This window comes from Mauremys mutica, chromosome 19 (assembly GCF_020497125.1).
Source record: "Mauremys mutica isolate MM-2020 ecotype Southern chromosome 19, ASM2049712v1, whole genome shotgun sequence".
NCBI classification, from domain to species: Eukaryota; Metazoa; Chordata; order Testudines; family Geoemydidae; genus Mauremys; species Mauremys mutica.
Genome location: NC_059090.1, coordinates 17,240,952 through 17,253,577, shown reverse-complemented (window position 1 = coordinate 17,253,577; position 12,626 = coordinate 17,240,952). Strand labels below are relative to the sequence as shown.

At 49.4% G+C, this 12,626-nt stretch overlaps 1 protein-coding gene across 4 annotated transcripts in view; it reads left to right on the top strand.

Moving 5' to 3' along the window:
• The window catches only part of SGSM2 (small G protein signaling modulator 2), a 124,882-nt gene that overhangs the window by 13,010 nt on the left and 99,246 nt on the right, over window positions 1-12,626 (top strand). For all 4 annotated transcript variants that reach the window (XM_044993816.1, XM_044993814.1, XM_044993815.1 and 1 more), the window contains exon 2: window positions 12,012-12,087. In XM_044993816.1, the coding sequence (XP_044849751.1) occupies window positions 12,012-12,087 (76 nt within the window). The remainder of the gene's footprint in view (window positions 1-12,011; window positions 12,088-12,626) is intronic.

Here is a 12,626-nt window from a genome sequence, read left to right as displayed (position 1 = left end):
TACTGGGTCACAGACTTTGCCCAAAGCAGCACCCGCTGCCGTGGCGTATCAGTCGGGATAGGCAATAATGCTGAGTGGGAGATACCCGAAGGCAGGACGAAAAGAGGAAGGGATTAAAAAGGGGAGAGAAAACAGCATAGAACATGGTGCAGAGGGTTAAAAATCCAGACTTCTGTTTCTGGGAGACAAAGCGGCAGGTTAGCTATGTCTGACTTCCCCTAATGTCGGCCCTGATCCTGCAAACAGTTAGTCGTGCCAGCGAGACCGCTCGTGCACTCACGTGTGAACGTGCATGCAGAGTCCAGCCCTTAGAAGTCAAGGAACGTCTATGCTTAGCAGTTTTAAAGGTCCGTCAGATAGCGCCTCATTGGTCAGTTTCACTCTGAGTAGTCTGGATCTTGTGCACTAGCAGCGGCTGGGATGGCTACCTTGGTTGCAAGTTTTTTCCAGAGTTGTTTTGTTTTTAGATTTAAAAGCAAAACCCAGGGCTGGTTTAGTAAACGCTTCTTTAAAACCATACTTTAGACCTGTGTTGTGTGTTCACTTACCTCCGAAGAACCTGGCCACTGCAGGAAGTAGGATACCGAGCTAGACAGAGGGTTAGATAGTGGGGTGGATTAGAGCGATGCTGTATCATAATAATAATGCAGGGCACTCACACACACATTTCATCCAGGGATCTAATCTCCCTGTTCAGAGGTGAGTGCTAATATTCCTGTTACAGAGCATCTGTGTAATATTTTTCACCCCTGGATTACAAAGTCCTATACTCAAGCAGGAAAGTTATGAGCATCCTCATTATCTACTAGCTGGTGAAACTGATGCATAAAGAGTTTAGGTGACTTGCCCAGGGGCGAACCGCAAGTCAGTGGCAGACATGGAAGGGGAACCCAGGTCTCCTGACTTCTAGTCCTGGGCTCTATTTGCTGAGCCATGCTACCCCCCTGTAACAGGAAGTAACATTCCCATTTTGTGAATGGGGAAATGGAGGCACGAGGACGGAGTGCCTCAGCTCCCCTTGATTTAGCTGCTGTTGTGGGTGCTTAGCCTTGGAATGATCTGCCTGCAGTGACCCTCTGAGTCAGTAGCAGTCACAGGAAGCCAAAGCTGTCATTGCCGGTGCCTGGTCCCTTTCTGCTGTCGTCACCGGAGTCCGTCAGCGCTAACAAACGTTACCGTGGTGAGGCTAAAGCATTATCCCTGTTTTACAGAGGAGGCACTGAGAGATGACGTGACCTGCTCAGGGTCACACAGGATATATCTGCACTGCACACTCTGACTCACTTGGAGTCCAAGCTCCCGCTTCCGTCCGCACGTACATTGATCTGACTCGACTCGGCCAGCGCTCAGGATCAGGCTTCTAGGCCCCTGCTGCGGAGGTGGGTCAGAGCCCAAGTCCTGCTGTGACTGGTCCAAGCCCTGTCATTTTGCAGTGTGGACCCAGCTCAAGCCCCAGACCACCGTCCTGGGTCCCACAGACCTGGGTTTATAATGCACTGTAGACATACCCCCAGGGCATCTGTCGTTGTGCCAGGAATCAAACCCAAATCGCCTGCTGCTCAGCCCGATGCTGTAGGCCAGGGATTCAGGCTCTGGGGTGGGGCCAGGGATGAGGGGTTTGGGATGCAGGCTGCCCTGAGGCTGTGGTGGGGAGAGAGGACTGCCCCCAGCCCTCTCTCACCACAGCAGCTCGGGCTGAGGGAGGGGCACCTCTCCCCTGCCGTGGCAGGTCCATGCTAGGGCCAGGCCGAGGGAGGGGCACCTCTCCTCGCCCCTTTGGTATTGAAAGCTCTTTAGGGCGGAGGCGAAGGCTTTTCAGTGCATGCGGAGCTTGGCACTGTCCGCTGATTGGGACCTCTGCATGCGACAGCCATTCAAATAATCAAATTCCTACTGTTCCCTTCTCCCACTAGAGGATCTGGAGTCCCTCCTCTCTTAAAACTCCCTGATTCATTCTGTTCTTCCCCCTTTTTTCTTGTCCACCTTGAGGTGTATTGACGCTTGCTCTGATGAGTCCTCTCTTCATCTAATGCCTGTCTCTTCCCTACAGTATTTAACATAATAGAAGGTGACTTGATTTCGCCATCTTCCCTGGCTCTTGCTCATCTCCTAAAACCATGACTCGGCCTCTGTGGCTATCACTTTCAGAGCGGGGAGACTGAAGAATGCAGCTCAATACGTTTTATGATCCGATCTATCGTTGTAAAGCTAACCAGGGGTTGAAATGAAAACCTTCGCTACCCTGTTTCCTAAGCGAGGGGTTGCTGGGAAACCAAAATGTAGCAATCTCCTTTATATTCAGCATCTAATACTAATTGTTTCTGGCTGTTACATCTCCTGGGGGAATCTTCAGAGCGGCAGGGCCTGCCTCTGGGGACCTTTTGTAAGGGAGTTTGTATTGTTTTGAGTAGTCATGCAAAAATATACCCCTGTCATCATCCTGAAAGTCGGTTGCACTTACAGGACCCTTTTCATCTTCACAGCCACATCTGATCACATACAATCAGCTGTGTTCTTTGGTTTTCCATTGCCACTGAAACTCCCCTTTTGAAGGAAATGCAATGGCAGAGAATTGGGGATACAAAAAATTCACTTAAAGATCCAGAAAGTGGAATCTGCACTGGCACAACCTGGGTCCTGGTTGCCCCGGAGGGGTTTAGCTATGGTAGGCTTTTATCTTCTTTTGTAGACGACAGTCTAACAATGCCTGTGGATAGGAGGTGGTGACTAGTTCTGTAGTGCCTAAGAGCCCTCATCATGGACCAGGTCCCTGTGGCACTAAGCGCTGTATGAACACAAAGCAAAATGATGGTCCCTGCTCCAAAGAGCTTACAATCGGAATTGTCTTCAGGGCTTCAACCCGGGAGTGCCTGCCTCAGTTGCTTGAGCTAAAGGGCTCGGTCCATTTGCTTGAAGACTCTTAAATCACTTTACGTGGACCAGCCACTACGGTGGGGACAGAGAACCACCGTGCCAGCGAACGGAGTTACGCCTGTAGTATAATCAGCCGGGGCGCATGCTTTTAGCTCTGGAGACCCTGGGATCCGCCGCTGCTGCCAGCTCAAGCTTGGGGTTATTATATAAAACCTGGGTTAAATATTCCTCTGAAACTGTTTTCTGCCTAGGGTGATATAAGTTCTAGATTATAAGAGCCCTGGTCTATGATTGATCCCCAGGAGCAGGTACTGCTGTGCTACAAACAATGACACAATGCGGATTACTGAACACATGGCTTCAAAAATGTTTGAGAGAGTCAGCTGGGCAAATCCAGGCTTATCTACTGGTAATTCATGCAGGGTGCTGCACCCATGAGAACTCTAAGGAAATCGATCGAGAGTCCTTTCTCCCTCACATTAATCCCCGATCCGTTTTAGGGACTTAATATCTCAGCACCTTATGGTCTTTAATGTATTTGTCCTCACAGAACCCCAGTGAGATTGAGCAGTGCTGTTATCCCCATTGCAGACGGGGAAGTGAGGCACAGTGAAATTAAGTGATTTGCCCAAGGTCACACAGCAAGTCTGTGGCAGAGCAGGGAATCGAACCTGTGTCTCGCTCCGTATTTGTGGTTCCGAATCAGCAGCCTGACTTTCAGAGGTGCTGAGCGCCGGCAGCTCCGCTTCACAGCAGTGTCACTTGTAGATACATGGCTCCTCTGTAGATCAGGCCTGTTTTTGAGGTGCTTAAGTATGGAATTAGAGACCATTGCTCACCCACAGAGCTCAAACCGTTTCACCGAAGGGAGGTCAGTATCATTATTCTCATTTTACAGATGGGGGGAAACTGAGGCAGAGAGGCCCCATCGTTCGCCCAAGGTCAGTGGCAAAGCTGGGATAGGACTCCGGTCTCCTGACTCCTCACCCAGGGCCAGCGTGGCTGGAACGTCGTTAGCTGGCCTTTGGCTTCAGGTGGAAATTGAATAGACAAAGCAGCGTTGCTGGCCTGGCCTTTTCGTTTCCACCTGGCTTGGTCCTGCTTAGTCACCCTTATCCAGATGGTCTCAGTCTGGCACTTCACAAAGGGGAAAGGTCAGGGATACGTTTGGTTGTTTTTCCTGCCGAGGCAGACGCACATCAAGCTTGTAAGTCAACAGTGGTGTAAATACAACGCAGGGGAGGCTAAATCTGTTCAAGTAACCAGGTTCAAGTGCTGCATTACAGAGTCCACTCTCAGAGCCGGGGGCCTTCTCTCGCGACGGCTTCCCCTTTTGACTACGTCTCAATCCGCTACTTCCCATGCTCGTCCAAAGGCCCCATCTAAAAGGGTGGGATAGTGATCGCACACGGGCCTATGGGTCTGTCCCTTCTTGCCAAGCCCCAACGTTCAATACATCACAAGGCTGGCATACAACTCATGCAATATAAATAAATAGAGATTGATAAGACTGGGACTTTTCAGCTTGGAAAAGAGACGACTGAGGGAGGATATGATAGGGGTCTATAAAATTGTAACTGGTGTGGAGAAAGTAAATGAGGAATGGTTATTCACTCCTCATAACACAGGATCTAGGGGTCACCAAATGAAATTAATAGGAAGCAGGTTTAAAACAAACAAAAGGAAAGTTGTTTTTTTTTAAACACATCACACAGTCAACCTGTGGAACTCCTTGCCAGAGGATGTGGTGAAGGCCAAGACTATAACAGGGTTCAAAAAAGGACTAGATAAATTCATGGAGGTCAGGTCCATCAATGGCTATTAGCCAGGATGGGCAGGGATGGTGTCCCTAGCCTCTGCTTGCCAGAAGCTGGGAATGGGCGACAGAGGATGGATCACTTGATAATTACCTGTTCTGTTCATCCCCTCTGGGGCACCTGGCACTGGCCACTGTCGGAAGACCGGATACTGGGTTAGATGGACCTTTGGTCTGACCCAGCATGGCCGCTCTTATGAAATGCCGCTGGTTGTGCTGGTGACTAATCACTTGTCTGCTTTCATCAGCAGCCCCATGTGACGGTTTTATTTCATGCTCTATGCCAGCGCAGGCCTGAAAGGTCCCAAATCGGTATCAAAGTTAGGGTGACTGGCCTGTCATTCCCCGGCTCCCCTTTTCGAGACCGGTACTGTTTGTCCTTCGCCCGTCCTCTGGGACCAGTATTTCCCCTGTAAAGCTGAGACTGAGAATGCCAATCCACGAAGAAGATGCTAGCGTCTGAAGCTTTGACAGATCAGTAGTTGTGCTGAGCGTATCGGCGGAGCGAGAAGTGGAGCACATGCTCATCTCTTTTTAGTAGCAGCCCTAGATTCCAACACACTGGGTGGGAAAATTATTTGTGGGTTAAAAAAGATACTACTCCAGTGTGTGGGTTGGGAAGGGGGTGATGGGTGCTTAAGTCTTCTACCACAGTGGGCCCACCTTTTTGTGATGAACTCTGTCTCGGCTTTATTCGGGGAGTGGATCTCTGCTCGTTAATTACAATTCAGAAAGGAGCGAAACCAGCAGTTACTGGGGCTTTGCCTGTAGAACGGACCCAAGCTTGCTGGCACTCTGCATCGTTAGGGGGATTGAGTTTGCGCGTGATAAATGAGTATAACAAGGCAGATGCGCTTCAGCCGGCAGCGGTAGGTTGAGGAAGCCGTTGTGGGTTAGATAGGAAAGCAGATGGAATTATAGGTAATTGCGGCGTCTCTTCGGCGAAGCTACTTTCGTGGCACATTATCAGTTTTCTCCCTCTCCCCTTATTTTCAGAGGTCTGAATTTACATTCCTGAATTCCCTCTGGAGCGTAACAGGAGGGCTCTGGGGCTGGAAAGAAATTTAGTATTAAACCATTTCTTAAGCTAACAGTGAGCAGGACACTTTTGCATGCATGAGTATTTGTATTACAACAGCGTTTAGAGACCCTGACAGATCCCTATTGTTCTAGGCACTGTATACACACACACACACACCCTGTTCAATCAAAATAAACATTGATAATACATAGCTCTTTCATACTAATATCAAAACAGTGCACCAACCACCTCTTCTCATTTTGCACAGGGCTACATGGCCGGTCAGAGAAGTTAAATGATGTGCCCAAGGGCACACAGCATACCCTGTGGCAGAACCAGGAACCAGCCTAGGATTCCTGATTCCTGAGCACAGTGTTACCGCTGCTTCACCTTACTGCACGCTGTTGGCTCCCGCTTTCGCTTGCCCCTTTCCTTTGAATTGGTGTTGGTGCTTTGACTGGTTTGTGTTTGTGTTGTTTCCCACGGGGGCGGGCGGGTGGGGGAGCTGCTGACGGATACATTACTGCACCCTAAAGGGAGCTGGAGACTGGGCCTCTGGGAGGATGGCACTAGGTTCCCATTCCCTTATGCAGCCTGTGGGACGAGCGGCGTCTGGACGTGGAGCAGAATCTGCTGTGTGCGCATGAAGCACTTCAGGATAAAGCACAGAGCCGCAGCTCCGGATTAGCAATGCATCAAGGAGTCAATCGTTTTTGACTCTCTCTTGTCTTTATCCAACACGTCAGGTTGTGGCTGGGTGGGAAGGGGATGGACGTACTGCAAGACAGCCTGGTAAATCTATCCCGCTATGTGCTGCAATATGGCTCTTTATCATATGGGGAGCCCATGCGCTCTTGAATGGCCTGGTGCCTTCTGTATGCTCCTGGTTGTTCCTCTGTCCGGTGGCAGTGTGATGTTGGCCCCAGGTTGCTGGTGTCCCTAGGGGGTGAGTGGATGGTCTCGGAGGGAAAGCACAGAATTTGTACGCGCGTCCTCCCTGCGTGAGCTCTGGTTGTCCATGTCCCAGTTCATGCTTAGCACTCACACGGCATGCGTCATCCCCAAAGCGCTTTCTGAACGAGACCTCACCCAGAGCTCCTGAAAGTAGGGAGGCTGCCGCGCCCCCTGGCTTGAAGTGGTTTCCATGATATACAGCGTTTACAGGTTGGTTCTGGCTTTCAGCACCCCCACTATACAAGCTGTGCCAGCACCCCCGATCGCACCCCTGCTCGCCAAGGGAATGTTATCCCCTTGGTATGGGGAGAGATGCTGAGGGAGAGATGTTCAGGGATTTACCCAGACTGCCTCTGTGTCCTTGGCTCACACCTTCTCTGCTAAACCAGGCCACTACTTCATAACAGCATGTCCCTTCAATGAGCACGGTTAGAATCTCTGAGCTCTCTCCTTCTCATTCGCCGTCACCATCTGTGCCCTTTATTTTGGATCCCGGAACTGTTTGGCTACAGGCATCTCCTGCCTATTGAACGGCATGTCCATTGGTTAAGGCACCAGCCTGGGACTCAGGAGACCAGGGTTCAAGTCTCTGCTACAGACTGTGTGTATGACCTTGGTCAAGTCACTTAGCCTTTCTCTGCTTCAGCGCCCCACCTGTACAATGGGGAGCATAGCACTTCCTGCCTCACACGGACGTAGTCAGGATAAATACATTAAAGACTGTGAGGCACTCTGATACTATAGGGATAGGGGGCAGAGGAGCAAGCACCTCAGAGTTAGAGAATGACACAGGCATCGTTTTGAAGAGAGAAAAAATACCTAGCCTTCCAAAGCGTCAAGAATCCATGGACGTTCGGAGCCTCGATACATTTGAGGTTTTGGACCTAAGTGGCTTGCAAAGGACAGTGAGATCTACTTCGTCCACCTGTCTAGATAGATATTCATTCCGTATTGTTCAGAGCAGTTAACCATAAGAACGGCCAGACTGGGTCAGACCAAAGGTCCATCTAGCCCGTGTCCTGTCTACCGACATTGGGCCAATGCCAGGTGTCCCAGAGGGAGTGAACCTAACAGGCTGTGATCAAGTGATCTCTCTCCTGCCATCCATCTCCACCCTCTGACAAACAGAGGCTAGGGACACCATTCCTTACCTGTCCTGGCTAATAGCCATTTACGGACTTAACCACCATGAATTTATCCAGTTCTCTTTTCAACGCTGTTATAGTCCTAGCCCTCACAACCTCCTCAGGCAAGGAGTGCCACAGGTTGTGCGCTGTGTGAAGAAGAACTTCCTTTTATTTATTTTAAACCTGCTCTGATCCTATTGGATTTGGGATTATTTTTGTCTTTGTGCTGAGCACATGGGTTGGCGCTATAAACCCAGAAAAACGTCCTTGCTCCAAAGAGATTACGCTCTCCAAAACGCATGCTGGATTAAGGAAAGTGCTTCGTAGCTTGTCCGTCGTCTGGGGTTGGGGCCGTCTTTTTGGTCTGTAGTTGTACCGTCCCTAGCACAATGGAGTCTGGGGCCGTGGCTGGGACTCCTTGGCACTATTGCAATACAGCTAACAAGGATGATAAATCTATAGATTCTAATCCTCTGGTATATGCTATATCACCTCTGTATTTTATAAACCCGGCGCTCAGGAACCTCCCAATACCTAGCTGACCTGCATTTCTCTTCCTCCTCTCAAACCTTCCCCCCGCCCCCCCAACATACCCCTACCCTAGTGCAGGCAAAATGTTTCTTTCCTGGTAGAACCCGGCTCCTCCAGGCAGAAGGTCAATTTAATCAGTTGTAAAATTCGTCTAACATTCCGCCAGGAACAAGCCGCACACCAAAGGCGAGCTTAATTTTTTGCTTGACCCAGGAGCGATCTTTTTCCCTCCAAAGCTGGACCTTGAGCTGTATTAATGGCTGCCCCACTCCTGCCATGGTTGACAGATTATTCCTCACTCACAGAGGGGAGGACAGGAGCATGTTGTGTTCTCTGCGTAGCTTATTTGCTGGAAAGTTTTGCAGTGCTGGAAACAAACTTCTGTTGTAGAAGTAACAGCGCCGCTATACTGGCTTCCCATAGCATGTTGTTTATCGGTGGTATTGTGGTAGCAGTCAGGGACCAGAACCTCATTGTGCTAGGTGCTGTACAAATTCATAACAAAGAGCCCAGTCCTTGCCCCAATCTGGGAAATGGAGGAGGCTTGGCTGACCTGGAGTTCCAGGAATAGACGGACACCTATGGAATTATGTATGGCTTTGAGATACGGTGAGAAAGGGAGGGGACAGGATCACACAAACAGCAAAAGCTGAGTTTTTTTGCAGACTCCGAAAACAAAGAGGAGTTTGAGGTGGTTGCCAGGATGCTGAGCAGAACAGCACCTCTTCCTTGAGTCTAAAAATCCAGGTTTTCGATCCCTGGTGACATCAGGTTTTTCTGACCTGAAATCTTCCTCTTTTTATTACTGGCATTTAAGCGAGCTAACATATGTTCCGGCAGACGTGAAGGCCTATCATTAAACCATTTTGTCCCTTTCCACCGCCGAGCAATAATGGCAGATAAGTGGTTTTATGACTCTTTGAATACGTGGAAGGTGATTGCACCTCCTAGAAGTGAAGTGAGATGTACTTAAGAGGAAATTATGGGCTGCTGCCTGGCTGTTAAGGGGAGGAATTGTTCACATGGGGATAGAAGCATAAGTATGTGTAAAGTAGTAGAAATACATAAATAAAAGGCGACCAGGGTATAATATTAAAGGCGCTGAGGGGAGGTGGTCTTGCCCATTTAACTCTCCCATGGCTGTTTACACTGAAAAAGGATGGTGCTGTGGTTAATGCATTAGACTGGGACTCGGGAGATCTGGGTTGAATTCTGTGGCAGACTCCCTGCATCGCCTCGAGCCAATCGCATCACCGGGAGCCTCAGTTTCTCTTCTCTAAACTGGAGCTGATGATGATGCTTTCTTCCACCGTTCGTCTTCTCTGCTGAGACTGGCAGGTCTTGGGGGCAGGGACTGTCAGCTACTCTGTGTTTCCACAGCACAAAGGGGCCCTGGTTTCAGTGCCAGCCCCTAGGTGCTACAATAAGACTACACGGCACTATAGCAACACGTGAACAAGTTTTCCATTCCAAGTGTTTACCTTTTATCAGTCTATAGCAATACTGAGCTCTCCTACAGGGCTCTCCATGCATAGACCTCAAAGCACTTTACAAAGGAGGGACTTCTCTACAGAGGGGGAAACTGAGGCGGGACTTGCCCAAGCTCACCCAGCAGGCTAATGGGAATAGAACCCAGGTCTCCTTAGTCCCAGTCTAGTGCTCTATCCACTAGGCCATGCTGCCTCCCTTTATGTATAAACATAAGATTTTATGTATGTATGTAGCCATGAACAAATGTTACCCTGCTTTATCACTTTATTTCAGACTCCCTGGATTTAGAACGAAATCTTCTCCTGAATCTGTTTTTAACAGATCTGGGGGAAAGAATTTCAAAGCAGCGTGTGTGGGTGTTTGCTTTGCAGCACCTGTTTTTTCTCTGAATCTGTGGGAGCTGCACAGTTAAAACCCTGCAGGCCTCCCTTGAAAATAGACTTGCTTCTGTCGATTCAACCCACCTGCAAAGAGATCCGGTGTCAGGAAGCATTTGTCTGAGCTGTTGCTACGAAATGTCACTGCCTCGCACCCTCACCGTAAACCATTTGCAATCAGCCTGATCTTGGGTTTTTCTCTCTGCCTAATTCGCTTGAAAGGTCACTGGAAACCTCTCTGAGGATGCTTGTCTCATTATAGCACTGGGAGAGTCTGTGGGTTTGAAAAACAGCAGAATGCGCCCAGTGGAGAGAAACAAGGGTAGAATTATCTCATTTAATGGACTGAAGTAGCTATGCACAGGAAGGCAAATGCATGCGTCATTCCAAAGGGTTTGTGCAGTACATTGAATCTTGCATTAAGGATTTCACCTTCCGATGGACCTACTGGACACTGTAAAGTGTGTTTCTCCTCTTCAATGAGGATTGGTACAAACAGAATCACGAGTCCCGTGTTGGTATCTCAGTGGCTTCCCTAAGGAATGTGATTATTTAAAAAAAAAAAGTCCCTTCTAACTTCACAGCCCTGCAAACTCAACCTGGGATCTGAGAGTCAAGCTGAGTCCTTTTCTTCTCATTCGTTGTCTGTTGTAATAAAGGCTCCAGAGGCCAAACACTGCTCTCAATTGCACCTCTGCTACTTCATTGTTTGCAGATGGAGCTCTCGGCAACACCTGCTTTTGGTGGGTTTGCACAGGTGTCCGTGCCTGGAGCTTAGTAAACACAAGAGGGAGTGGAATCCAGCTCGCTTGCTGAGCTGTGTTGGCTGCATTTCGCTCCTGCAGCAGCCAAACTTTGTTTCTGTCACTCGCACGAGCAGATGTGACTCTGAATCTGAGGCAACGGGTTGGTCCGTCCCGCAGTCGGAGGTGTGACCGGAGCATGTGTAGACATACCCACCCTGGATTTGATCTAGCTCACGCCAATAACAATGAAGCTGTGGCAGCCCTGCCCGGGACCCTGGGTATGTACTCGAGTGAGCGGCTAGCCCGTGCTGCCGTGGCATTGCTGCTATTGTTCTTGGAGCTAGCTGGGTCGGGTGTGCTGCAGTCACACTTCTGAGTGCAGCGTAGACCTGTCCCCTCAGTGAGTTGTCAAGCTGTGGCCGAGCAGGGAGCTTAACCTGGGTTCCCAACGCCAAGGCTAGTCCTAGCCACGGGGCCATCCTTCTTCTGTATTCCGGTGAGGAGCAGGAGCACAAGAGATCAGTGTGGGGTTGATAACCCTCAGTGTCCCAGTCACTGCTAATGGTCTTCTGACTGCCAGCAAGCCACGGAAGCAGCCACCATTGTATCTAATACAAATATGCTGCTAGCCGACGTCTTCATGTAGCGTGATGGTGTAGTAAGAAGCTGCTCATTGGCCTGTCATTCACTAACCTAAGGAGCCAGGCTGAAGATAGTGTTTAGTTCCGCGGTGCAGCGATACCACTGAGGAACCATATTCCATAGTCTAAGTTGGTTACATCCACAACACCTCTGCAGGACCGCACCTGGCTTCTTAGTCTGTCCTGCCTCCTACCCCGCTGCTTGCTGCTGCTATATAGCCGGGGTGGCGCATTTCAGTTGTACTGGGGCATAGAAATGAATCCTTGAGTGATGACTGGAGTAACAAAAGCACAAACAATTCAAGTAAACGTAAAGGTCTGAATTTGGAGGGGAGCAAATGGGGAAATTATCTGCCTCGGATTCTCCTTCCACAGAGCTGATGGAACCGACTTGTAAAATCTCCCTATCAATACGCTTTGTCTTTTCTTTCAGGTAAAACAGATAATGGAAGAAGCCGTCACCAGGAAATTTGTGCATGAAGACAGCAGTCACATCATCGCCTTATGTGGTAAATGATCCATTTGCAAACCGGTGCAGCTAACCGGTTGTCTGTCTGTCTTAGTTTCCTTATAAAATCAATGTTTGTTCCCTGCTGGGTGTAAGTGCACCACTGTTGCATTGCGAAAGCAGAGATCTGAAAGTTACAGAAGTTAGGAAATTCAGAATTCAGCCCCTTCCTCCACCCAGCTACCTCACATTTAGCTCCTTTTACGTTCTCAGGACAATGATCACATATCCCGGTATCTGAGAGGTGGCGTGGTCCAGTGCATGGGGCTCTGGGGTTGGACTGAGAAAAATCTTCTTTCTATTCCCGCCGCAAGTCACTTCTCTCTCTCTTTCCGCTATCCCCCCATCCTTTGTCTGAGTTGTCTATTTAGCCTGTAAACTCTTGGTGGCAGCGGTGATCTCTTCGCTATACGTTTGTACTGTGCCTAGCACAGTGAGGCCCCCAATAATCAGAGCATTCCTGGGGGCGGCAGTGTGGGTTAGTGGGCTGAGCAGAGGTCTGGGAACAGGAAATAATTCTTGGACAAGTCATTTAACCTG